At 46.5% G+C, this 26,804-nt stretch overlaps 2 protein-coding genes across 2 annotated transcripts; one reads left to right on the top strand and one right to left on the bottom strand.

Moving 5' to 3' along the window:
• The first annotated feature begins 899 nt into the window (after nucleotides 1–899).
• On the top strand, nucleotides 900–20,814 carry HGD (homogentisate 1,2-dioxygenase). Its single transcript, XM_003202689.5, has 14 exons — nucleotides 900–1,075; nucleotides 4,806–4,877; nucleotides 6,210–6,298; nucleotides 7,132–7,237; nucleotides 9,368–9,427; nucleotides 9,600–9,691; nucleotides 10,162–10,196; nucleotides 11,051–11,130; nucleotides 11,509–11,608; nucleotides 13,820–13,944; nucleotides 14,516–14,620; nucleotides 15,718–15,844; nucleotides 18,538–18,719; nucleotides 19,305–20,814. The coding sequence occupies exons 1-14, from the start codon at nucleotides 1,061–1,063 to the stop codon at nucleotides 19,434–19,436; spliced, it is 1,320 nt and encodes a 439-aa protein (XP_003202737.1). The 5' UTR covers nucleotides 900–1,060; the 3' UTR covers nucleotides 19,437–20,814.
• Nucleotides 20,815–22,935: 2,121 nt separating this feature from the next.
• NDUFB4 (NADH:ubiquinone oxidoreductase subunit B4) lies at nucleotides 22,936–25,581 on the bottom strand. The gene is made up of 3 exons (XM_085236763.1): nucleotides 25,328–25,581; nucleotides 24,910–25,056; nucleotides 22,936–23,094 (listed from the first exon to the last, which is right to left on the bottom strand). The coding sequence occupies exons 1-3, from the start codon at nucleotides 25,526–25,528 to the stop codon at nucleotides 23,035–23,037; spliced, it is 408 nt and encodes a 135-aa protein (XP_085092889.1). The 5' UTR covers nucleotides 25,529–25,581; the 3' UTR covers nucleotides 22,936–23,034.
• Nucleotides 25,582–26,804: the final 1,223 nt, after the last annotated feature.

Below are 26,804 nucleotides of genomic sequence, written 5' to 3' on the forward strand. Positions count from 1 at the left end.
CCTTTCTCTGTAGACCTTAAAAAGTGACAGGCCTCAGTGGCCTTGATGTGTTACTGAGGGTGGTGTAAGGAGGTTTTTGGAGAAGGCAGGCTGTTAGGAGTTGTCCCTCTCACAGCACATTGACCACAGTGTCACATCTAAATCTGAATGTGTGCCTCCCTGTAGAGCAAGACACAGAAAGGAAAAAACATTGCTACTTTTTTTTTTCTTCTGTTTTTTGTTTTTTGTTTTTTTTTTTTTAAGATAGAGGAGAATTCAAAGTAAAAAAGAAAAATCGAATCAAATCAATTGCTCTTTTGTTTTTCCTGCTACTTCTGGAAATGCAGAGTTGCTTTCATTAGTATTCTGTGCCACCTGCTTGCTTCTGCTCCTTCCTTGGCAACAGCTTTCCTGCAAAATATTAATATTTCAGAGTTTTGTAACTTTTGTTCACCAGCTCTAATGGTAAAGTACAGAGCCATCCCCTGCCTCTGCCCCTGAAGTGCTGTGTAATGTTGCCACGCAGTGTTGCACCAATATCATTGACTTCGCCAGCACGGGGATATGATCCCTTCTGTCCCCTAAGACCAGATGCGACATGGCTGAGAGGCATAATGAACAAATGTGTGTTTATTCATTTAGAGGGCCATACACAAAAATTGCTAGGGGTGTGATTTATAGTAGAGGCTCATAAATAAGTTGCAAAAATGACTGTTCTTAAATGCCTTGTCTTATCTTCTCGCCCGTGTGTAGGAACTACAACCCCTTGTTTAAAAGCTGATGAGAAAAAGCAGCAGTGACAGTGTCCCCCTCACCTCCATTTCTTATTTCCAAACCCTTCCCGGGACTGGCCCAGGGGAAGGTTGGTGTTTGATTAAACACAGACTGGGCTGAGCAAACAATTCCAGAGCTCTCTTGGACTTTCTCACTTCCAGTCTGTGATCAGCTCAGCTGAGTTGATGCAGCCCTCCTGGCTGGACACACACGCACTCACAGACTTCTGAAACCACATCAGGCTGTGTTGGCTATTTAACTGCTTGGAGTTTCCATCTGCCGACAAAGGAGGAAGACCAAGAGGACCATGACAAGCCTGAAGGTGAGAGACCGTGAGTGCTGGGACTGAAAGTGCAGGGGCTGCCTGCCCTTGTCATCCTCTCCGTGCCTCTTTTAGCACCAAACCTCCCTGACTGGTCCCTCTGGAGGGGCTGATGGAAGTGAGGTGCAGGACAGTGAGCTGTGCAGTTGAGGCCTGGTGATAGATTTTAGCTGGAGGTAACGTCCCATTTAGTTTCAATTTGTCCCCCTTTTGTGTTTTAAGGTGTGTTTAAAAGACCTCTCAAGATATAGGACTTTGCTATATTTCACCCAAATGGGCTGTTATCACTTTCTTCTCCTTTGTAAATCATTCTTGATCTGACTAGGCCTGTTCAGGACCTCTGCATTACCTTATTTGTTCTTCCCCTCTCCCTCTTGCCCTGCTGCCAGGAGGTGTTTCCCCCTCAGCCTATGAAATCTAGCCACTAACATCTGCCCAGCTGTTGCAACCCTGGTGCAATCTTCCCCAGTGGCCCAGGGAAGCTTCATCCTTGGTCGATGGCTCAGTGTAAATGGAAAATTCAGTGCCAGTTCCTCCTGACAAGCCATGCCCTCCTCTCCCAGCACAGAGTGAATTGCAAGGAGGGCAGGATGTTGTTCTATTGCTTATTTATAGGACTGCAATCTCAATTTTTGCCAGAATTTTTGTGGTGTAGGGGACCAGGTCATCATTACAGTGGGTGACATCTCATCCCAGGACCACCGTGTTCCTCCCCAGACACAGGAGCTGGCACTGTTAGGAAGCCCGTTTATTTTCACCCCACTACTGCCCCTATTTTCATTCATCTTCCTGTGGGTTTGCCTTAAACGTGCCAGTGTGGGCCCCTCTGAGCTGGGACAAGGCAGTGAGCTGTTTGTGCAGAGATGAATGTTGCTTTCGTGCATCCTGCAGCAGTAGCAGATAGAGAAATGTATTATGCAGCGTTTGAAGAAGGGCCTTAATTATCTTGCAGCCCATGTGTTCAGACTTCAAATGCATTTTTTTTCCCATCCCTGCTGTCTAATCTGGTGAACAAAAGGTTATGGTTTATAGGTCAGAGCGTGACACCCATTGCGAGCTCTCTGCTTTGCATCCCAGTTAGTGCAATCAATGCGCTTTGCTGAATTTTTAATGCTGTGCTGCGCTTTCATCTCTCCTATTTTACTGAAAAAGCCACAAAACAAAAACAAGGTGGAATCAGACATACTCCTGCTTACATAAAAATCTATGGGATCATGAACAAAATAATGACAATAATTGAAAGCAGAAGGGAAAGCAAAGGACCACAGAGAACTTCTTGTTTCACGGAGAAATCACCTGCCCAATTACTAAAAAAGTCCCTGATCAGCTAGGAGCCATGGAGGAGGAGCAGGGACTGAGCAGCAGGTCACTGCCCTGTGCTGTGTCATGGAGAAGGGTTGGTCATGAAGAAGGGTTGGTTGTGGAGAATAAAAAGTGGTCGTGGAGATGAAAGAGAGGTAATGGAGAAGAAGGTTTGGCCATGGGGAAGAAGGGTTGCAATGCCCCAAAACACGCCATTGCCCCTCTGTCCTGCAGGGGATGAGAACAGCCAGCCCAATAACTGTGGCTGCACTCTAGAGACAACAGACAAGGAAAGCCATTCATTAGGAGGTTTTCAGCCTTTCTGAGACGGGTTCAAAGCTGGACCTGAGCAGCTGTTTCCTCTTGCTGCAAAACATCTGAGCTCTATGATGTTTTAATTATCCTTCAGCACTGGTTTACTTAGAAAATAAACTAACAGGCAAATAAAATCAAAAAAGGAAGATAAATAAATAAACAAATTCTCTACTCCCCAGCCAGAATATGAGCATGCAAATAGCAAGCTTTAACTCCCCAGCCATGCATTTACACGTGGGAGCTTGAGCAGGATTTTTTTGGCAAACCACATCGTGTTCTGTGCTGACCCCTGAAGGAAAGGCGAGGAGGCAACCCTCCCCAGGGGAATGACAAAAGAAAGTGAGTGAATGAGAAAAGCCACACCAAACAACCAGGTAAAACCTGGAGCAATGAAACTACAGGACAATAAACCACCATCAGGTAATCGTCTGACTCCCACAACTGCAGTCCTGCCCGCCAGAGGGAAGTTCTTTTTTTTAGCCCTCTCAATACAGTCACCTGAGGATTTTTTTTTTTCCTCAGCAGAGAAAAACTGATTTGCCTGAACAACGATGCAGCAGCTTCTCCCTGCATTCCCCAGAAAAGACTCACGACCAGCTTTAAGCCTGAGTATTTTGCAGACAGGGGTGATGTTCTGCAAAGCAGTTTCATTAACCCTCCCTATGCTGAGCACCCTTACCTGCCCCTTTCTTTCCCTTTTTGCAGAGGCTGGCCTCTGGGCTCCCTCTGGGCTCCCTCCTGCCTCCATCCTTTGCAGCTGGTGAAGGAGAATGCAATGGGGAGATGTGGGTTCACTCTGGAACTGCTGCAGTTCCAGCAGGTAGTGCTGCATTTCCTTTCAGAAGGAAGGGAAAAAAGAAAAAAAGGCAGAGATGCTCCAGCGCAATACCTTTGCCAAGGGTGTTTAGGTGGCCTGCTGCTATGCATATCAATGTGCTTCGTGCAGAAGCAGGTGGAGTGCAGAGTGCGTAAGGAGAGATCCATCTTCCCCAGTCCTACGGAAAGCAGGTTCGGGTGAGGCAGGGCTTCTGGCCAGCATGAGTCCCTTTGGGAAGGGACTTTTTTTTACAAATAGCTGACGGGCAGCTGAGAAAAACTCATGTTTTTTCAGCAAAATCTGAGAATGAGGGGAAGAAATCCAGGCACCGCAGTAACAAACCCAATCCGGCTCTGCTCAAGGTAACGGCAGCACTGTTCTGTCCAAGTTGGACAGCTGGGCAAGCACCTTGCTCCAACTCAAGCTAAATGCACTCCTGCCTACCCTAGAAGACGGGGCTGCAGCAAGTTTTGTGCCAGGGGAGTGGTTTCCACACTGAAACTGAAGAATTTTGAAAAGGTCAATCTGAAGCTGGGAGGTCTGAGTGAACAAGCTGCCTCCCAGCGGTACCATGAGCGTCTTCAGGCTGCGTGCATGGAGAGGGACAGCAGGCAGCATGAATATTTAACTCTGTTGCTGGGCCATGAGGCTGAGCAATTGATCGCAGCCAAAATACCTCTGCATTCATGCAGGATGCAGTGGGGCTGCTTCGTTCTGTAGGATCAGAGGGGCTGCCTCCCCTGAGGTCCTGCAGCCCCCCACTGAGCCCTCACACAGAACATGTTGGATGGGTTCCTCACCTGTACACTGCCCTAGGGCCCTAGATGGTCACCTTAATTCTTGCTTGCTGCCATGGTAGGCACCTCGCACCCCACTGGGTTACACTCATTTAGGGCAAATCAGCGAGATGCTTAAGTCCCAGCCTCCTTTCCTTCCTCATCCCAGCTAAGTCCTGACTTTTCTTGTGATGGCCATGGAGACGTGTCATGAGAACCATGCAACCAAATGACCCCCAGTCTCAATCCCTGGCACAGAATGTCAACAAAATGTACATGCAGGTCTAACAGAAGAGCAGGTCCTGATTGTGCTTCTCAGCCCACCACAGGGTTGACTAGAGAAACTGTCTTGGGAGATGGGAAGATGGTGCATGGAAGCAAGCGAGCAGGCCACTTGGGGAAAGTCTCAGTGCATGCAAAGATTGTGGAAAAAAAGGACGGGGAAGGGAGGGGTGAGTTGTCTGGGGAGGTTTCACTTGTGTTTTTGAAACACTGAAGAATTGTGTGATTTACTTTACAGTACATGTCAGGATTTGGAAACGAACATGCTTCTGAGGACCCACGCTATCCAGGAGCTCTACCAGAGGGACAGGTACAGAGTTTGAGTTTGTGAAAATGCTTAATTAAAAAGACGAAGAGCAGAATGAGTATCTGTTCCCTGGGCTTCCTTCTAAATTAATGTGTTTTCTTTTTCTCTTCCACAATAAAAGTCTTCAGGAGCCTCCCTTATGCAAGATGAGAATAATAAGATGCTGGCAAAAATCAGAATTAAATACTTCCCATTATGCCTTCTATGTTAAAGTTACTTGTGAGACTCCAAGTTTTGCTTAGGAGCTGCAACTCGCCTGGCTTTCCTCTGCTCAGCAGCAGCTTTTCCGAAAGGATTTGGGAATGGAAGTGGCTTGAGCACGCTGAGTAGGAGGGAACTGGTGGGGGTTGAGTCAGAGCAGAAGTCTGAGGCTTGGCTTGGGGACCGTGCACACTGCTGTGGATCTCAGCAGGAATGGATCTAATTCAGTGGGGTTACTGGCCTTTGGCAGGATGACGGCTGCCCTCTATGAGCTGTCATAAGTAGGCAGATCTGTGGTTAGAAATAAACAACTTTGGAATACACTCGATTAAAATGCACCATGTTGGATTGTTTTAATGGATTCACTTTTCACTTGGTGCTATGCACTCAGTCCCTTCTCTCCTTTCCGTGGGTCTTCTTATGTCAGCAGGAATTTCCAGGCTGGCTTTGCTGAAGTACTCCACCAAAGAGCCCTCATCAGGACAGAGTTTGGGCTCAGTATGGAAAGAGTTAATAGAAAATCTGACAGTGAAGTAGATGGAAAATCTTCAGTCCCAAGGGTGGATCCTTTCTCCACTGCAGTATTTGTAAGACCAGCATCTGCAGTCATGCTGGCTCAGATAAAAATGACAAAGGCTATTGATCCCCCTGCTCCACTGCATACCCTTGCCAACAAGACAGAGTTTGGAGGCTGGGAAATATGTGATGGGAGATTTTCCTCTTACTGGTTCTTCCCCGGCAGGTGATGCTGCAGGGTGACCCTGCATGGAGGGACAGGATTCTCACCCAGAACCTGCAGAAGGGAGGGAAGCAGTGAACAGTGCATGGCTGCAAAAAAAAAAAAAAAAAGAGAGAGACAGAGAGAAATTGTAATTGTAATAATATACAGTCTGTAAGTGCTGGGAATAACACTCTGTGATGCTCTCACTGCATTCTGGTGCTAGCAGCTCCTGATGGCCGTGAGAGCTTCCAGGTGATGCTGCAAAGGAATGGATTTTAGGTTGGGCTGGTACATATTGGGCATCCAGCACCCTGAGAGTGGGGATATAGGGCTGCCTGGGCTGTTCACAGACTGAATGGGGTTGCGAGTGCCTCACATCCTTCACTGCTGGTTCCTCTTTCTCCCCGCTGCAGAACAACCCGCAGGTCTGCCCCTACGGCCTCTACGCGGAGCAGCTCTCGGGCTCAGCTTTCACCTGTCCCCGGGCCACCAACAGGAGGAGGTACGATGGTGGCATGTGTGGGGACAAATCAGGACCCATGCAGGTGCCCTTGGATGTCTTGGGACATGGGGGCAGGACACTGACATTAGCCCTGGATTGAGAAACCTTTGCTTTGGACAAACCAAGCGTCAGACTCATGTGTTTCTGAGGGGCTTCTGAGATGTCCATTCTTGGGCTGCCATTGCCCTCTATCAGAAGAGCTTGCCCTGCAAAGGGTGATGGGCTCCAGTGGTTCAGGATGACATGGTGAGCCCACCACTTTGCTGAACCTCAAAGGATGGTGGCATAAACTGTTCAACAGCCAACTGGGCAGCTGAATCACACTAGGCAGGGGGCTGGCAGCTCTTATAGTGATCAGGAAGAGACCTCCAGATAATACAGACAGTGATGGAGGCATGGGGGACTTTCTGTGGTGCTAGGAGACTTCATCTCCCATAAAACTTTGACTCCACAGCTGTATGTAGTTATACAGGATGCTACTTTCAGCAATCCACCCAAATTCAGGTGTTGGCTGTGATCTTCTAGCTCCTGAAGCTCCTCTGGTCTTTTAGTTAAGTACTACACTCATCCTTGTGCTGCCTGAACTTCAGTCTTTATGTAGCCTTTGTTCCCACCTGAGAAATAGCTGTATTTCAGCTACAGATACAATAAAATCCCTCTAGACTCCCCCTACCTCTCTGGAAGTCTCTGACTGTGAGACAACATTCAATATTTAATATACTACTTGCTCCAGTGGCCACCAACACAAATATTCCCCCTGCCCACTCGCGTTCATTTGTGCAGAAGACCTCACCTCTTCCCCAGCCTCATCCCATCCACGTTCCTCCCCACAGCTGGCTCTATCGGATCCTGCCCTCTGTCTGCCACAAGCCCTTTCAGCCTCTGCAGGAGGGCCATCTGACACACAACTGGGATGAGGTGGAGCCTGACCCCAACCAGGTAACCTCGCCCTCCAGCCAGGGAGGGGGACAGCCCTTGGTATGATGTGGGATTGCAGGATGCAGGCTGCTCCTTCATCCTCCCACATCAGAGGCTCACGCTGGGGCCTACACTGCCATCACCTCCCATCAGGAGGCTGCTGGCTGCCAGCCTGCTCCTCTGCAGCCCTCCTGGGAAATCAAACTCCATTCTGGAGAGGCACAGCATTTGTTTCCCTCTGTTACGGCCTTGCTATCATCTTTAATCATTATTTCTTTCCTGCCAGCCCCAGGACATTTAGCTCTGCTAATCTGCCTCTCTCCTCCTGCTGTGCTCCTCTTGACATAACCTTGTGCTCATTGATTTCTGCTCCTCCCTCTTCTGATGCATCATCGTTAGCCATCCTGCAGCCTCCCGGTGGCCTCCCCATTTGTCTAAATACTTCTCTGGTTCTGCTGGAACATGTTTTCCAGCCACTGACCGAGCAGAGGTGACAGGCTGCTGTTTAGGTTCCTGTAGTTTTCCTTCCCAAACACAGCTCAACTGCAGCTGTGCAGGCTCCCAGCCCATCCCCAGCTCCCCATGGCAGTCTGCGCTTCACCTAGTTCACACCACAGCTTTCCCCACTGTCATCCATCTAAAGGGATTACCATGTGGAGCCATCTCATGCACAGCTCATTGAGGTCAATGGGAAAACAAAACAAAACAAAAAAACCCTTAGCCTTGAATGCTGCCTAAAGACAATGGCAAAGTTATAAAAAGCACAGTGTATACAAAACATAGATGGGGACAAAGAGGGTGAAAAAATAAGGCATGGCATCCATGCAAGGAATGCTGATGCAGAAGAAAGCTCTCCAGCATAAAAAGAAGCTGGCCAAAGGAAGCCACGATTTCTGGGCAGGGAGAAAATGAAACACCACTGATAGCTTCCCTGTTTTAAGCACCATGTAGAGGTCTGACTCGGCACCCCAGTTCTGCTGTACTTACAGTGGTAAAGTGTAAACTCAAAGGGACCCTCTGGGTAAAAAGCACATGGAACCAGTCAATGGCTTAGCAGCTTGCAAAAATTTGGGAGGAGAAGCACCATCCTCAATGATGATCTGTGGGCTGGATTGCAAGCTGATCTCTGCTCTCCTTCTCCAACTGTTTACTTACTTTTAGACCACTTTCATAACCTGAATTTTTTTCTCTTCTTTTTCCCACTCTATCCCTGCTGCCTTCTGTTTTCCTCTTGCTGTCTGTCCATCCATGTGTCCATGCTGTCAGTGGCTGCCCAATCCCAACCACTCTCCTGGATCACAGAATCACAGAATGGCCAGAGTTGGAAGGGACCTCAAGGATTGTGAATCTCCAACCCTCCTGCCACATGCAGGGCCACCAACCTCCCCATTTAATACTAGATCAGGTTTCCCAGGGCCCCATCCAATCTGGCCTTGAACACTTCCAGGGATGGGGCATCCACGACCTCTCTGGGCAGCCTGTTCCAGCACCTCACTACTCTCATAGTAAAGAAATGCTCAGCTCTGCATGCCCAGAGCTACTGACATTTCATCTGAGGCACAGCATATCTGTGCAGAAGACATTTCTGATGGCCAGAGCCAGCAGGATCTGGCCATCAGCTATTTCCATCCTGCAGATTTCAGGTGCTTGAGTGAATTTATACCAAAATCCCTCCTGCAATGGGTTCATAGCTGTGGCACCTGATTCTGAAGAGATACAGTGAGACCCTCATGATGCTCTTTAGTGGTAACAAGCACACTGGGGACTCTTCTGGCACCTTCTGCCTAGGGGTCCCACTAGGTCTTGGGAGGAAATTCCCTGTTCTCAGCAGTGTTGTTAGTAATAGAGTAACAGACAGCTTTCAAATAGGATTTAAAAAAAAACAACAACAACAAAAAAAAAAAAACAACACCAACCTTGGCTCTCAGACAGGCCAGCCAATTACTTTACAAAATTATGATTCAAAGGGAAAGAGCTCCATAAATCAAAAGAAACCTGCAGACCAAATTAAGCAAGGCAAAGAGGAAACAGAAGCTTTCTCAGCAAGTAGAGGGCAATAGGGAGGGGGAGCAGACTGCTTCCTTTTGAATTGCCATTATTTACCTTATAACCACCGTGTTCCCTTTTTGCTTTCTGTTTGCTGCAACCTAGCTGAGATGGAAGCCCTTTGAAATACCGAAAGCCTCCCAGAACAAGCTGGACTTTGTGAGCGTAAGTTGGGGTGCCAGGGCTTAGGATTTCAAAGAAAAGCCAACTGCATACCTGGCTAAAGCAAAAAGTGGCAAGGCAGTTGGCTGATACACAGCAAAGGGATGGGATGAAGCAGGATGGGGCTGCACATCCTGACTGCCTGACACTCCCAAGGCCTGGGGTCTGCCCACAGGGACTGCACACTTTGTGTGGCGCTGGAGAGCCTCGAGGACGCAACGGCATCGCCATCCACATCTTTGTCTGCAACACCTCCATGCTTGACAGGTCAGAGACTGATTGTTGGAGGCTGGGCTGAATGAGGGAGATGGATGCAGGGATGCAGGCAAAGGAGATGTGATAGGCCCACAGGCTCTTGTCCCAGGGACCAAAGTTCCTCAGAGGTGAATACAGCCTCTGGAGAGCATCGCTACCCATTGCCAAAGGCTGTTTCATCCAAGGCCACAGAGACAGCACCAAAGTAGGAAAAGAACCTGCTACCAGGCTGTACACATCAAACCTGCACCTGCCCCTGTGTCACCTTCCCCAACCCACGTTTCGCATTTCTGTTGGTCTCCCAGGTCAAAATTCCCCTGTAATGGTCTTGGTCTGGTCCTGGGCACTCTGCTCTGGGTAACCCTGCTTGAGCAGAGGTTGGGCCAGGTAACCTCCAGAGGTCCAGCTCCAGCTGTGCTGTGATTCTGTAGGAGCATATGTACAAGTGAAGCCTTGACCTTCCTGTTCTCCTTTTCCTTTAGATGTCTTTATAATTCAGACGGTGACTTCCTGATCGGTGAGTCGATGCACTGGCTTCTCCTTTCTCATGCAGGACATATCTGGGTTGCCACCTGCCTGCTTATTTCCTCCTTCAGAGCCAGAGCCTGGCAGCCATCTGCAAAGACTTGAGGATGGATGATTTCACTCACATGCCATCCAGATGTGGTGGTTTGGCAATAGCTGGGCTGTCAGGCTTGTCCCATCACTACCAAGCAGCACAGAGGGAGCCAAAACTCATTGTTGCTTTTGAGCAGCAGCCTGGCTCTCAGAAATCCCTTCCCAGATCCCTAGCAGGAACACTGGAGGTTTTCTGGAAAACATAAGCTCTAGAATTTCTGAACAGCTTACAGCGAATTGCCTTCACTGCTTTAATCCAAGATGATTTGGCATGGTAGCTTAGCTCCCACACTCTGCCAGCCTGAAGAAAGAACACTGCCATGATGAGAGCTGACTGGCACATAAAGAGTGTGCGTGCAGAAAAATACTCTGTACATCATCACAAGGCCAAGAGCCTGATATTTACCTGCATCTTTTTTAGCCAAGGGACAGAAATGCTTCCTGGTCACCAGTGGGAACATTTCTCTGATAAAATAGTATTCATGCCCACTCTCCTTTAGTAATTGAGGTAAAAGGGCGGGTTTTGTAAATCTGTCAGATTTCCATGTCAAAATGTGAGCAATTTGGTGCCAAAAAAGCCAAAGAAAGTACTGCAGACATTAGTGAAGTACTACTTATGCTCTCAGAAAGCAGGAAGAATAAGTTACTACCTAGCTAATGTAATTGTCCCCTTCTAAGGGGGCTGAGAGGAAGCCATCACATACAGTGACAGCCTGCTCCTTCATCTCTTCTACCTCCACTTTATTTTCACAGTGCCCCAGCAAGGAAAACTGCTCATCACAACTGAGTTTGGGAAGATGCTAGTGGAGCCCAATGAAATCTGTGTTATCCAGGTAAGGGCTGTGATTAGCTGGAGGGCCCGCTGTTGGAGCAAACAGCAAAAACCTGAGCTCTGTGTGGTTCATGCTGAGTTCTGTGGCTCTGGAGGGACCAGAGGAACCCAGCAGAAGCCAATTCCATTAGGTAGCAGAGCCCTAGATGGCACCCATTGCAGGTGGAGAATGCAGTGGCACCCAATTCAAAGAGCAGCGCCTCACATGTTGGGATGCGTGGCCACAGAAGGTCACACAGCTATGTGTAGGCCTGGGGCGATCTGAGGGCCTGCTAGAGGCAGCCAAAGCCACAGCATGTCTGGCATGTCCTGCATTAAGTTGCTTTTGGTTTGTTAGCAAAGTACAGGGATGATCCTGATTTCTTCCTTTATTTTCCAGCAAGGAATGCGTTTTAGTGTGGAGGTGTTTGGAGAGACCAGAGGCTACATCCTGGAGGTGTACGGGGCACACTTTGAGCTACCTGACCTGGGACCCATTGGTAACCATCTGCTATCAGACCTACAGTGCATTCCAAAGGGAAAGAGTTAGGAATTGCTAAACTATCTCTTATCTCCCATGTAATCCATCCACCCATGCACGCATTCCTCCCTAAAGGCAGATTCCATCCTGGCACTGTTATTCCCCAGCAGAGCACTGGGGAACAGAGACAGTTCAGCCATCATGACTTTCCCCTGGGGCTGGAGGGACTGTTTCTCTCCCACTCATTTTTCCACCTTCCTTTTCCTCCTCTGGTCTGCAAGTCTGAGGCTGATGACTCTTTGATGGCTCCTTCTTACAGATATGGAGTAGTTGGAGAGAGGTCAGCTGGTAAAAGGAAAATTGAATTTCAGAGGCAGCAGATACACTTGAAGCCTTATTTTAGAGTTAATAACCCTAATCTTAATCCTAACCCTAACCCTAACCCTAACCCTCCCGCCTATGTAAACACTTTCGTCTCTATAGCCAGACTCAGCTTTCTAATGCACAGCCAGAGACTCACCACAATGGGAATGCCAGATGAAAAGCAGAGAACACAAAATGTCTGTGTGTGTGTACAAGGCTAGTGTTTTGATTGTGCAAGCTGAGCACATTGCTGCTGTCTGCACAGGCACCGTGCCTCATTAAAGCTCATTAACGTTTGGTCACAAACCACAGTGTTGGGTGAAACTTTCCTTTCTGGTTAAGAATCTTTGAGGATTTGCTGAATTGCCTGTAGTTTGAAAAATAATGATCTGTGTTTATTTTTCATGCCATAATAAGTGTATAAAGGAAGGAGGGAAGAAGTGTCAGAAGGTTTTCTCTTGGAGAAGCAGGGATCAGCAACATGAGCAGCACAAGGCTCAGATCAGCCTTGCCTCCAGACTGGGCTGCTGGAGCAGAGCTGCTTTCAGGCAGCACAGGCCCAGGGCTCTCACATATCTCAGACCTCATCTGCCTCCTTTTTCCCCTTGGCTGAGCATGTTTTATGGCTCCCAGTGAGATCTAAAGTACTGCTTGTGCTTGAGCTAAGCCGAATAGGTATTCTAAACTGGTAACAAGCTTGGCACAGTGTGAAAGCACTGAAGGCCTATGAAAGCACCTCACAGCTTTCACAGTGAAGCTGGAGCTGTGGAGCCCACAGGTAGGAGCCTACCCAGCCTGCAGCCCCTGGCTGGGCCCCACTCCAGCATCTGTCCCATGCGACATGCTCTGCACAGCTTTTCCCACACTGAATCTATACTGATTTTTCATCAGCTTTTCTTTTAGCAAGTTGCGATTGCCTGCCTTCACTTTGCTTCTTATGCTATGTGCCTGCTCCACTTGATTATTGCTATTGTTACACCTGCCTGTTCGTGGGAAGTTTTCCCATTAGCTAGTTTTTCAGACACTGTTGGAGAGGAGGGCTTTTTGGTCTCCAGAAGGCAGGAATCTATTATAACATTTACTTTCTGCAGAAAAGAAAACGAGCGCCCTTGCCTGTAGACCTTTTCAGGAGATGGTAATTACGAGAGCTCCTCTTCTTACCACCTACCTGCCTTCTCCTCAGAGACCAAGATTCTTTGTATTTCATTCTTATTTTATTCTAACTTCACTTTTCACTTGAAAAATGGCAGCTGGAGAAAAGCACTGACTGTTAAACTTTAGCAGCAGGTAGTAATGTCTTGCATTTTTATCCAAGAAACTCAAAACACTTTGCAACAATAATGCTAATGAGAAGAATATTGCAGCACCCATATGGTGCTTTGCATTGTGAAAATGCATTCCTTACTCTAACCACCCCTCAGTATGCTCAAAGTCTACAAGTATCACTAGCCCTCGTTTTATTACTTTTTTGTTCAGAAAAGCATTATGCTCCCTCATGACACGTTTCTGCATTTCTAAGTGTCCAAGCAGCAGGATGTCCAGAAATAGAGAGCAATTCACCCTCCTTTTTTTTTTTTTTTTTTTTTTTGCTTAATTCCCAATATCTACACATCTTTAATAAAGGTTGAAAGACTAATCCTGTTTAGGAAAGAATGGAGGGAGACTTGTCTTAGTCACATAAGGGAGCATGGACCTAAATGCTAGGATATATTTAAATTAGCTACTTATAGGAGCCAAAGAAGCACATGAATATTGGAGATTTCATGATGGATCCAGAAGAAGTGTGGTCAGTCCCAGTGCAGAAGGGCACCCACAGAGCCCTGTTAGCAGGTTGCCCAGCATGCTCTGACATTTCTTTCTTTTGCAGGAGCCAATGGCCTGGCAAACCCTCGTGACTTCTTGGTTCCAGTTGCATGGTATGAAGACCGGAAAATTCCAAGAGGCTACACAGTTATCAGCAAGTACCAGGGCAAGTTGTTCACAGCCCAGCAGGTAAGGAGGCCACAGGAAAACACTGGAGCAGCCACCAGTGCATAATGTGGTCTCTACAGCTTGTTAGCATGCATGTTGTCTCAGGACATTGAGCTGACTGAAATGGAATAGGACTGTACTCTCACCTTGGCTCCTTTATCTCCCCAGCTGAGGCTCCTCAATTTGCAAAAACAGTCCATGGAAACTTAATCCAAAGACTCAGTGGTGGTCTTGGCCTCCTTATTCCTACATAGCCATGTTTCTCCCAGATAGGGAAATCCAATGCCAATTTTAAATTGCTGGAGAGCCAGCGCTGGAGTCCACCTTGTTCAAGCACTGCTTTGGCACTCAAATTTCTTCGGAGGTGGAGCCCTGGAGAGAGGGCTAAGGCTCTCCAGGTGGGAATGCTGAGGAAAACCATGTCCTTGCAGCATCAGGCTGTGCCTGAAGGGCCTTGTGTTCCAGGCTGTCAGTACATATCTCACCAGCACTAAACCCATTTTAACTTGAGAAGGGGCAGCATCCCGTGTGTGTGCAGAAAGGTGGAGAGTTGTGTGTGGTAACGTTCTCTCTGTACCTATTGCTTTGATAGGATTTCTCCCCCTTCAACGTTGTAGCCTGGCATGGGAACTACACACCATACAAATACCATCTGGAAAACTTTATGGTCATTAATTCTGTTGCCTTTGACCATGCGGTAAGTTCTGTAGCCAGGCAAGGCAGAGCAAGGCTTTGTGAATGCTGTACCATCAGAATTCATCCAGAGCTCCACGGTCCCAGTGACTGTTAAAAAATACGTTATGCTATAAGAAACTGTGAAATCTGCCACATTTGTTTTCCTGGGCCTCAAACAAGCCCTTGCCAAAAAAAAAAAAAAAAAAAAAAGACAGCCTCCATGGTGGTGCAATGACAGAACTGGAGCTTGATCAGCTTCCTAAACAGCCTAGCATAGAAAGCCTGTGCTCTGAAAGAGGGCTGAATACTGAAGCCAGTATGCAACATGCAACTCAGAGAAAAGATGTGTGCTTAAAATTCTTGTTTTGATTTTATTGCAATTGTACAGGCTCCTTCCCATGGTTCATCTGAGCTCTTGAAACACATTCCAAGAGCTGGCAGCTCTCATTGCAATAATTTCTAGATCTTATGGAAAATAACTAAAGCCAAAATCAATGTGAGCAGCTCTTCTAAAAAGGAAACCAGCCCAGTGGGAGAGGTGCCCACAGCCATACCATCTCTTGGCACTGCTTCGGCAAGTGGGTGTGCAAGGAGACGGAAGCACCGCTAGCGAGACAAGCAGCAGAAAGCATTGTTTAATTTCTGAAAAAACCTGCCAGGAGAAAAATAGGTTTGGGATCAAAGCCCAGAAAATCGCTCTATTGGAGTGGAAACTTCAAAAATCCTTGAAGCAAGTGACAATTTATCTGCACTCTGTTCTCCCTGTTAGTCAGCCACTGGTGCTGTGAGGCGAATACCCCTGATAGGATGTTGTGCTCCAAAAGCTGCCAAGAAAGAGGTGGTAGGAGCACTGGAGACTGCTCCTGGAGTCACAGTGCTGCATCCCAAATCCTAAGGATACCATGTTTGCTCCCTCTCTCTCAGCTTTCTCCTCTACACAAGGGGGAATTGTGACCCATTAGGGTGAGAAGGGAGGGAAAGCAAATTATTTTGAGATCCACAAATTGAAGAAAGTAGGGAAAGGCCAAGGTCTGTTATGCATATTCATATCCAGATTTATCAATGGGGTGACCTGAGTCATGCTCTGTTTGATGCTTTTTGCTTTGTTGTTTTTTTCAGGATCCATCTATCTTCACTGTCTTGACAGCCAAGTCGACCCGTCCTGGAGTGGCGATCGCTGACTTTGTCATATTCCCCCCACGATGGGGGGTTGCCAACAACACCTTCCGGCCACCTTACTACCACAGTATGTCTGATCTTTGTGGGTTTTGTTTGAGTGCAGAGGCGCAGAAAAACCTAGCCTACATTTATCTGAAAGCACACAGTGAAAAAGTCTCATTTGTTGCCCTTGGCACAGTTACACACAGCTTCTTGAAGTCAGTGAGTTCTCCTTGAAAAATGAATAAAACCAGAGATGATATTATTTGCAAAATCTCTGGAAAACTCAGAGGTGAGGGCTGGTTGTGCTTGCATAGGTGGTTGTGCCTGTACCCAAGGGACTCCTGCTGAGATGGGGTGCACACTTAAATTGCACTGCATGACTTGGACAGATACTATCCTGCCATCCAGCCATGAACTATAGAACAACTCATTAGGGTACAAAAGAATGGGAGAATGGAAAATATGACAACGCACATGGAGTAAAGCACTGTGAGAGCTGCCCATGAATTAGCAGGGTGAGCTCAGAGTTGCAGTGAAAGGTTGGGTTGGCTCTCCTGAGCCCCCCTTCACTCCTGCACAGTGGTGGAGGTACCACTGGCATTTACAAAAGCCAGAGGGAGGAACTGAGCTCCTTCTCAGACTGAGAACTGGCTGTATTTGGGGGATTTTGTCATCACCCCTAGGGGTAGTTTCTTTCTGGTAGTCCCTGCCACATGTTGCATTGAATGGATGTTAGAAACCTGGCTCCCCACACTGGGTTACCCTACCAGAGTCCACACATATAGCCACCACAGGTATTTGTTTGACCACAATGCCTTGGCCATAGGCTTAGCACTGAATCCACGGTGACCATGGTGCATCTACTCTAGCCCAGGCATAGAGGACTAAATCTTGAATGGGTACAGTTGGCATCACAACAGCTAGTTCTCAGAACACTGTGCTTAATAGTTCTCTCAGAAATTTGTGCTGTGATGAGAACTTTGTGTCACTGCAGAGACATAGCAGGACAAGAAACTGGGGGATAGGAGAAACACTAATTCAGTAAATCTTCTCTTCCGAACATTTTTCAAGAGGTCTTGAAGAGAGTTCAAGAGTTCTTTTCCCAGAAATCCCCTTCGGCCTCTTCTTCTCGTGTGCATTAATACGTCTGTTCAAAGAAGCGTTCAGAGAATTTTGGTGCACTCAGAGTTACAGTTTTCTTGGTGCCTTAACTTTGCCCCACGCAGGAATATAGGCATGGTATTCCAAAAATTTGCCACCTTAGCAGACATCCCTGGACACCACAACTATTTCAATACAAAGATGGCTGTGGAACTTGTAAGTACAATTTCTCTCGATCACTTTCTACATGCCTGGAGGCTGTGAATTACTCCTAAAGTCTTTGGGCCAGAGGTAGAAATATATCTGATACCTCTTTTATACCAGGAATATATATTGCATCTGTGTCTGACAGAGTGTTTGTATGATTCTTATCTTGGTAGGACAAAATATCTAATAGCCACTGAGGTTTTTTACTTCGCAACATTGTCTTTGGAGAGGATAGTGCTATTTTACAGATAGGGAGCAGAAGCACACCAAAGTTGTTGGAAGTCCGATGGGAAACCTGCAATTGAACAAGAAATTGCTCAACACATAAGTCCCTGCCTGGCTTCCTACTCACCAGCCCATTCTCCCCAAGTGATATGATGAGTTATGTAGAAGGCACATTGGTAATGAAGCTCTCACAGCCTGTACTGCTCCCTGATTGCTCCAAGCACAGCACTTAAGTGAGTTCAATGAAAAGCCTGTACAATTGACTCTTACAGGAGATGCCGACAACATGGGATGAAAATAAATGACTGTTTGCATACATTTTTAGGCCAACTGTGCTCTGAGCTAAATTAGTATTGTTGTTAAATATTTCAGGCCTCAGGTTGTACTTAACAAAGACAGAACAAGTGGTTAAAAAGGGCTATATATAGCAGAGCTGCAGAAGCATGTCCTGGTTTTGCAGCAAACTGACCACTCAGCAGAAAGCTGCCATATTGTTTAGTCACATCAGATCTACTAAAGCTGGAAGGCTGCAATGGCAGTTGTTAACATACTTTCTTCAGAGAGAGTATAACTAATAAGTACTGCATTATTGGCTTTGGACATCTGTAGCTAAGTTAGGGTACATCACTCCATTAGTTTCAGAGGGTCTGCGTAAGGTATTCTTCCTCAGGCAAAGACAGAATTTGTCTCCTTGTCTTTGTGCACATGGTGGCTCTTGAGAACTAAGTAGATCCTGTGTACATCAAAAGCATAAGGTACTGAAGTCACTGACTGGACTGGAGTGGCAAAAGGACATAGAACAAAACAGTTTTGTGCTTCCAGCCTAGGCTGTTTCACCAGGTGGTTGTGCCTTTGTACCTGCAACACAGGAATGATTACACTGAACTACCTTTCCAGTGCTTTCAGATCTCTAATATCTAATATCTCTAATTTTGGTCTGTAGATACCAAGTTACCCATACAGTCTATATGCAGCTTCAGTACTTATGCAGCTCAATGTAGCAGGAAAAACACAGGTCTACCCACATCAATGCACCTTCATATTAGGGAGTTTTCTGTTTCTGACTCCAGATAACTGAAAGTGTGATAAAATCTTTACCACTTTGCGAGCACTGCCTGTAGGATCCCTGATGTCTTCTCTTGTGCAGCCATGCTTATTAACCTCCACTCCCCATACTGCCCAATTTGTGGGTTTCAAGCTCTTGGCTGCTTTTGTGTCACAAACTCTTCTCTATGCTTTCTTTAGGGAATTGCATGAGTGAGTTCATGGGGCTCATCAAAGGCCATTATGAAGCAAAGGAGGAGGGCTTCCAGCCTGGAGGGGCCAGCTTGCACAGCATGATGACTCCACATGGGCCGGACGCTGACTGTTTTGAGAAGGCGAGCAAAGCCAAGTTGGAGCCTGAGAGAGTTGCAGAAGGGACTATGGTAAGGAGCCTGGAAGGTTTTGTACCCAGCACAGCATTTTGCTGCTGAGACACTCACAAAGCCTAGCTTCTTACAAGCAAGGTGGAAAAGTTCTTGGACCAAATTGCTGTAGCATTCACACTTCTGGCTGATCGGATATGAGATGTGGCAGCTTTGATCTTCTGACCACATAAGTTGTTGCCTGAGCAGGAAGCTGGGAATTTTCATGCTGATTAACTTAATTTTTGTCTTAGTCTATGGACAAAGAAGTCAAACGCATAACTGTCTTCCTTTCTTACTCCCTAAAATAAATTAAATCATCACCAACAGGCTCAGAGCTAGAGCTCGTTGAGCAACCTGGCTTTCAGGATATGCAGAGTCCAAAGTCACTCCTGGGACCTGGCTAAGACCAGCACTATAGCATCAGCTCTGAAGAGATGTGCCTATCCCTGCTGGGAGTTGTTTTCTTCCCCTGGGCTGATCAGGTCAGATGAAGAATTTGGCAGAGCTGGACATGTGTACAGCTCCTGTTTGTGCTAGAGTAGACCCCCCTTGCCTGGATTCAGACTCTCCCTTGTCCTAACCTACCTTTCCTATTCCCACCAGGCCTTCATGTTTGAATCTTCCCTCAGTATGGCTGTTACTGAGTGGGGCCTCAAGACCTCCAACTGCCTAGATAAAAACTACTACAAGTGCTGGGAACCTCTGAAAAGCCACTTCAACCCTAACTGCAAGTAAAGAGATGGATTTGTCACTTGCAGTGTATGAACGAAAACAGGGAAACCCAGCACACCTATATGTGGCAGCACAGCCAGCTCAGACAACAAGAGTGCAGAATGGCATTTTCAGCAGCCACCAAGTCAACAAAATGACCATGCCTATGTAATTCGGGAAATGAAATTAAAACCACTATTTTTAGCTTTCAAGTACCCAATTAAAGCTATCCTGGTGCCACTCTGGAGCTGAAATACTTGAGTGCCTCTCATCATATGCAGTTGGTATGAATGCTATACTTGCTGTAGATGCAAGGTGACAGCCACCATTCCAAGGGCTCCTGACTATATGGTGTGATGTGCCTTTCACAGGGAGAAGCTGAAGATCAGTGAGGCATTTCATGCCACCTGCAAGGGAAGACTTTTCCAAACAGAGCTGAAAGCTCTATCAGATGTAAGCCTCCTACCAGAACAGGGCATTTCAGCCTGCTGGGCTGTGGATGGTTGCCAGGAAGAGCCCTTATGGTCAGAAAAGCATTCTGCAGATTAGAAAAGGTCAAAGAATCCAAAGCGCTTCACTGTTAATTAAGGGAAAGCTTCCTTTTCAATCTTATTTTAGCTGTCCATCAACATTGACTTCTTTGTCAACAATTGATGAGGTCTCTTTTATGAAGAACCTCAAAAACCACAGGAATACTCTAGCCTCACGCCTCGGTGGTGACTTTGAGCCACTCTCCTGTTCCACAGGGTGCGGGCAGAAAAGGAAACCCCAAACAGTTATTCTAGGAATGAGATGCACAACCAACCTTCAGGTCTCTGCTTTAGCACATGCACTCTTTGTTGTGATATCAAAACAGCATTTCAAAATGTCAAATTTAGTCAGACAGGTAGTGCTAAATGTTGCTGCCAAGCACTTTGCCTCTCAGATCCTGAACTAATTTGCTTAAAATCATGCTCATTTCATTTTCTGAGGGAACTGATTTCTCCTACTGAGCCCATGAAAACTAAGAAGATTGTGTACGTTTCAGACTAGGATGCAAAATTGTTACTAAGTTTGGTACCAGGAGGATCTGTGCTTCCTACTTCTCCAAAGGAGCAATCTTCCATTTCCCAAAAGAGAAGGAAACGCAGAGCTGGAACAGTTACGTACATCAGACTTGGATCTACACCAGATCCTTCAGGGAAAAAAAAAACATCAGCTTGGAACAAAGCACTACGTTATATAATCTACAGGGATATGTTTACTTTAAAATAGCCAACTCAGAAGATGACGATCAGGAGGCTACATTTGTCAGAAAAATTGACTTAATCAGACTGATCTAGGGATAAATGAGGTCTAAATGTTTCACAGGCTGAGAGGAAAAGCTTGTTTTCTGTTTGGGACATAAATTATGATCCAATTACTTGCAGGCTTGGGTTTCTTTTGCTACAGTATTATCATTGAAGCAGAAATGAGTGGTTACACATCAGTCAAGGGTAAAATTCCATCAGGCACACTTACCCTTCTGTCTTCTCTCTTCATTTCTGAAGGGAAACACCCCCCTCTTCTTCCCCTGCTCACCCAGCACCACAGACTCAAACTACCAACCTCACCCCCAGCAACACATACTTGTTCCTCACAAAAAAAAAAAAAAAAAACAACCAAAAAACAGCCTTCGGAGATCTGGAAGTAGCACAAGAGAAAAGTAGGGCAGCCTTCCTCCAAGCACCATGCTCAAACCCACGGGGATATAGCACACACTCCTGCAGGCACATCAAGCCAGCCAAAGGCTGGCCTAGAAGACCAGAGGTGCTGCTCCCATCCACAACCCACCTGAACAATTTGTTCAACTGGCCTAAAACAATACAGCTGCAAAGCAAAATTTACATGTGTGGCAACTGAAGTTCCAATTAGCTGAGGAAATGAATCCTGGGAAATCAAATTAGTTTATGGCAGCAGGAAGATAGTTAATCTAGCATGCTCAGACAAGCAATTATTTCTTTCCCTACATAACACATTCTCCATGCATTGACGCCTCTTCTCTAGCAATGACCCACAGCTCTATTTTGTAGCATCATTTGCAATAACCTTTTAGAAGCAGTTCTGCAAAGAAAATAATTGAAGTGTGCTTTAGCTAAGGCAGCAGAAGAGCAAGTTGCAGACAGGTGCAGAGGGCTTGCTGGAAGCACATATGGGATTGCAAAAGCAGGCCAAAGTCCAGAGTAGCTGCTGCACACTACTAGTGCCAAGCCTCCAGCCAGCCTAAACATTTCATGACCCAGGCAAGAAAGTGAGGAGTTAGAACAGGGAACACTTCTTTAAAAACTTTTTTTTGTCTTAACTATCAGCAAACACACATCTACTGTGACAGCACTGGAGCAGTTTTCCCACAGAGGACACTTGCTTCAGAGAGGTTAGCCTTTTGGACAGTTCTGACCCAGCTCTACAAGACCTTGCTTGAGCCAGGAGAAGAGAACAAGATGACCTCCAGCAGTCCCTTCCAAACCCAGCTGTTCTGTGAGTCTGTGAAGAGGCTCATCAGTTTGCTCAGATGGAGGGAGACTCCAAATGGCCTGTACCAACATCCTAATCATGCAAGACAGAATGCCTACCAGAGCTGACCTGCTTTGCAGTCAGTAATGTAGGCTGCACTCACAGCAGACGGAGGATTTGTAACTCACGTTTAAGGCTGCATTTTTGACTGACCTCAACATTGAGGAAAAAAAGCTCCTTTACACTGTCTGAAGAATGAGTGTTGTTTGGACTGTGATGGCACCTAGAGGCCATCTGAGAATTCAAGACTGAGTTAAGATCTTTTCCTCACACTCACATTTCACTACTTTGTGGTGACTATTCTGTAGCCACCCTACACCAGTTGACCCTGGCACAGAATAAGCAGAGGAGATACTTTTGCAGACACAAGGTTCAGTTATGCTTTTTAAATGTTTATTATAAATATCATAGCTTGTTTCCAGGGGAGAAATTGAATTCTCTTATACTGCAAAGAAACCAGTGCCAAAAAGAAGCACCTCATCTTTTTAGTTCTTGATCCTCTGCATACAGGAATCACAAAATTTGTGGAAATGCTTAGTCACATAAAGAGTGACAATGTCCAGCTCACTATTTCCAACACTGGTACAGTAATTGTATTTCAAATATAGGGTGTAGGATTTTATTTTTTCAGAAAAGGAAAAATCAACTTATTGACAACAGGCAGGCAGGCTCCTAAATAGTTAACTAGAATATAGAAAAGGAGTTGTCTATTACCTGATTTGGGCAAACTACATAGTCAAACCAACAACAGAAGTACCTAGTAAATGAGCAGTTGATTTTTAGGAAACTGTATAGGGATTGCTTAATATTTTAACCTGCTATTAATTTTAAACTTGAGCCTGAACTGCAGCAACTTCCACATTTTAAAAGAAATCTCTGTAACAAAAGAGTTAACTGGTAAGCTCAGGACATGCCCTCTGTATCTATTTGCAGTAGATATAAAGATTCTGCACAGTTGCACTTTCCGTAATTATTAAAGATGAAAGACGACTGAGGAGTAATTAAGATTTATTCTTCTGAAGGAGAAACATCAGCATGCAGTACATCTTATTTACTTCTGTCTCAAGAGCAGCACTGTGGTTCCAGCAACTTAAAAAACACTGAATGGTCGCTTGTATTTACCTTCTCGGATAAGCTTCTCTTTATAATCCTGTGGAAGAGAGAACATTCATCATTACTCTAATGGAGAGGAAGTTTCAATCAGCCAGGGATAAGAGCAAAACAACTCTAATATTTCAGCAAAGAGTATAGGAATATATTACCACACCAAGTTTAAAGTATGGTGAAACTCCTTAGTAACTTGCCGGAATGTTCACTGCATGTGCTCACTTTCAGCCCATTTGTATCTCACACGGCAGTCATCTACCATTTCAGAGAGACGTACTGTTACTGCACACAGAAAACTGCCCTGACTCTTTCTTACCTGGATAAATACAGAAGAATTGCTTAAGACTGAGAAGTCTGTCTTTAGCTTCCCAGACATACAACAATCACTCCTCAGGGAGAAACATAACAAATACTGTGCTTTATAAACCACTGGAAATATCCCTAAACACCAATAAAGGAATCAGAAAACACACTGTTCTAGAGATAGCATCAAACACTTCAGATTCAGTATTCTCTGTCATGTATGTCAGGGATGTCACTCATTAGGGTTTATTTTCAAACGCTCACGTGCCGATTCACACTTTGTGGCTAAGCCCAAGCATGGTTTAGCATATGAAACAAGTCCAGAGTGACAAAGAACTGTGGAAATATTGAAGTTCCAACAATATTTGTATCAACATGTTTGGTAAGTTTGTTAGCACTTGTTACTTAGATTCATTCTAGAAAATATTATTCCAAATAATACTGATGTTTGTGTTTCCTGGTTTATGACTTGATCTAAAATTTTTCTGAAAGAAAAGAAGAGGGAAATAAAAGCAGCCACTGACTGGCATTCACCTAGCATACCCCAAAGTACAGTAAAAACTTCTTTACAGAAAGGGTAGTTAGGCACTGGAATAGGCTCCCCGGGGAGGTAGTTGAGTCACCATCCCTGAATGTGTTTAAAAACCATTTGGATGTGGTGCTCAGGGACATGATTTAATGGTGGGCTGTTAAGAGTTAGGGTAGTATGGTTGGGTTGTGGTTGACTTGGTGGTCTTTAAGGTCTTTTCCAACCTAAGCAATTCTATGATTCTAATGAATATAGCTCATTACTTTCAGAAAGATCTGCCGCTGCTTAGATTCTGACATCCTCATTCCAAGATTTACAACAGAAGCAAGTTACAAAAGCTTCCAAAAGCTCAAAAACCCAGGTGAGATCAGACACTGTCATCAGCTTAAGTGCTCCTCCTTATCACAGAATCATGGCCAGGGTTGGAATGGACCTCAAGGATCACGAATCTCCAACCCCCTGCCACAGGCAGGGTCACCAACCTCCACATTTAATACTAGACCAGGCTGCCCAGGGCCCCATCCAACCTGGCCTTGAACACCTCCATGGACAGGGTATCCACAACCTCTCCGGGCAGCCTGCTCCAGCTTTACCTGTAAAGAAAACCACTATTTCTTCTGTCTACTTCATGAAAATGGAAAAAGGGAGACTGTCATCCACCAGTTCCCTACTTTTTACTTTAGAGAACATATCTAAAGCATGTCAATAGCTGAAAACTGTGGTATCCTATGATTAATTTAGAGTCAGTGGAACCATGGAAACCTTTATTATGGTTTCCATATATGAGCAAAATCAGAGAAACTGTGACTGGCTGTATCTGCGGATTCAACACAGGCCTCTTAGCACAGTGGAACTTTGCAACTCAGCTATGAGACTTTGCAAAGGTTCGGCACTAACTAGCCTTCCTTCCCTTAATACTTCACTAGTATTAAGCATTTTTAGATGCAGGGGGAATTAAGTCTTAAGGCAGACCTGTGTTTTACAACCTGGTGTTCCCTGATGCTCAACGCCACCAGCAGAACTCACCCTCTCAGTTTTAAAGACAGCTATCCAGAAAAGGATAGGGCCTATCGCAAATACAGCTCCTAGGAAGGACGTCTTGGGCGTCGGGCGGAAAGTGGGGTACACGTTGTGCGTCCTGGCATAGTCCCAGCGGAGCAAGGCAGGATCTTCCTGAGATAGCGAGAAAACTGTGAGCCCCAAAACACGGCCCAGAAGCACAGCAAGACCCTCCCAGGCCGCATCGCGCCATCTGGACCCAGTAACGCAGGCCAGGAGGGGCACACACCAAGGTCACAGGGAGAGGAGGGCACGGCCCCGCCCGCAAGGGCCCGGGATGGGCTCAGGCTCTGCCGCGGGCCGCCCCCGTCCGTGTGAGGCGGACGAGCCCGGAGCCCGGAGCCCGGAGCCCGGCGCCCCCCGCCCGCGCCCCCGCCCCACTCACGATGACGGCCGGCGGCTTCGGGTTGTTCAGCTGCAGCAGGTACTGCCGCTTGAGCCGGGCGCGGATGGCCAAGCGCTCGGCCTCGGCACGGTGCTTCTCCAGTGACGAGTCATAAGTGGCAGGGTCGAGCTCGGCCGGCAACGAAACGTAGCGGTTGGGCCGGTACTTCTCAGCCGCCGTACGACGCGGCTCCGACGCCATCTTGCACAACCCGCCCCGGGCGGGTAGCGCGCAGGCGCGACGTGACGGCGGGCGGAGTCGTGGCGCGCCGAGGGCAGTGCGCTCCCTGCTGCCCTTGGGGCCGTTGGGTACCTTACGGCTGACGGAGCGGTGACGACACCGCATGAAGTTGGAGAGCTCAGTTCTTCCCTCCTGGGGAAGCTCCGGAGAGCTCAGAGTGCTGGTTGTGAAGATAGGGTCTCCCAGCAAAAAGAAGTCGATCCCTTGCTGGAAGCAAGCAGGGTGATGGCTGTCTTTGTATGGTAATTATCTCCATTTAGCTGGGCTGTTGTAGGCTCATGTGATGTTAGATGAGGGATTACAGCTTGCCCGAAGCGCACGCAAAGTAGTATCACCGGCTTTATTTAAGATGCTCTGCTTTGGTACAATAATAGAGCAGAAGCTTTCCTCGCAACTTATGATTTCTCTATTTTTACCTAAACGCTTGGAAAATAGATGAGCTTTTAGTTTGAGCAGCTAATTGGCAGCTGGAATTCGGTGCCTTACTTCCAGCAGGAGGAAATGTGAGCTGGATATTCCCTCAGTGTACCTTGCACATACCAGCGCAGCAGGAGGCTACTTCTCCCTCTCTCCAGTACAACCCTGCAGTCCTCTCCAGAAACACAATGTTCCTCTGGCTTTTCCACCCTGGTTTTCTTCACAAAGAGACAGCTACAAATCTAATCAGCTGCTTTATTTGCAGTCAGCTAGCTCCAAAGGATCTTCCCTGTTCCCCCAATGCATTTTTTCCTGGCGCTTTCAGTACAGCCAGTGCTTTGAACAGTGATTTCCACTATATGAAGAAGCTTACTCCTTGTACTTCCCCATGTTGTTACATAGCAGGCCATCAGATTTAATGAGCTTTGTGATTTTCTCCAGCTCCATTATTGTCTCTCTCCATAACTGGTACATATGGAAAGCTACTTTAGTTAGCAGCACAGCATGAATGCTAGCAGCACTGCTATGTGGCATTCCTGTAGTACTTTCATCTCCAAGGGCTCCCAAGCAATTAGGGGCTCGTGTTTTTCCTGTCCAGGCATGGCCTGCTTCTTTCACTGTAATTTAAAAGCCTCAATGCTCTGTGTTATTTCTGAGTGACTGACACATGTAGCCTTGAAACAGAGGGAACTCTGGCAGCTGTGGAGTGCAGGTGCAGCTAGGAAAGACAATTGGCATACTGGAAGTTATAACTGCTCTGTAGGCAACACTGTGTTTTTTACCTCTTTTCTGGAGCACAGGAGTGGAACAGAAGACTCCT

This window comes from Meleagris gallopavo, chromosome 1 (genome assembly GCF_905368555.1).
Source record: "Meleagris gallopavo chromosome 1, MGAL_WU_HG_1.1, whole genome shotgun sequence".
In the NCBI taxonomy this organism is placed as follows: domain Eukaryota; kingdom Metazoa; phylum Chordata; class Aves; order Galliformes; family Phasianidae; genus Meleagris; species Meleagris gallopavo.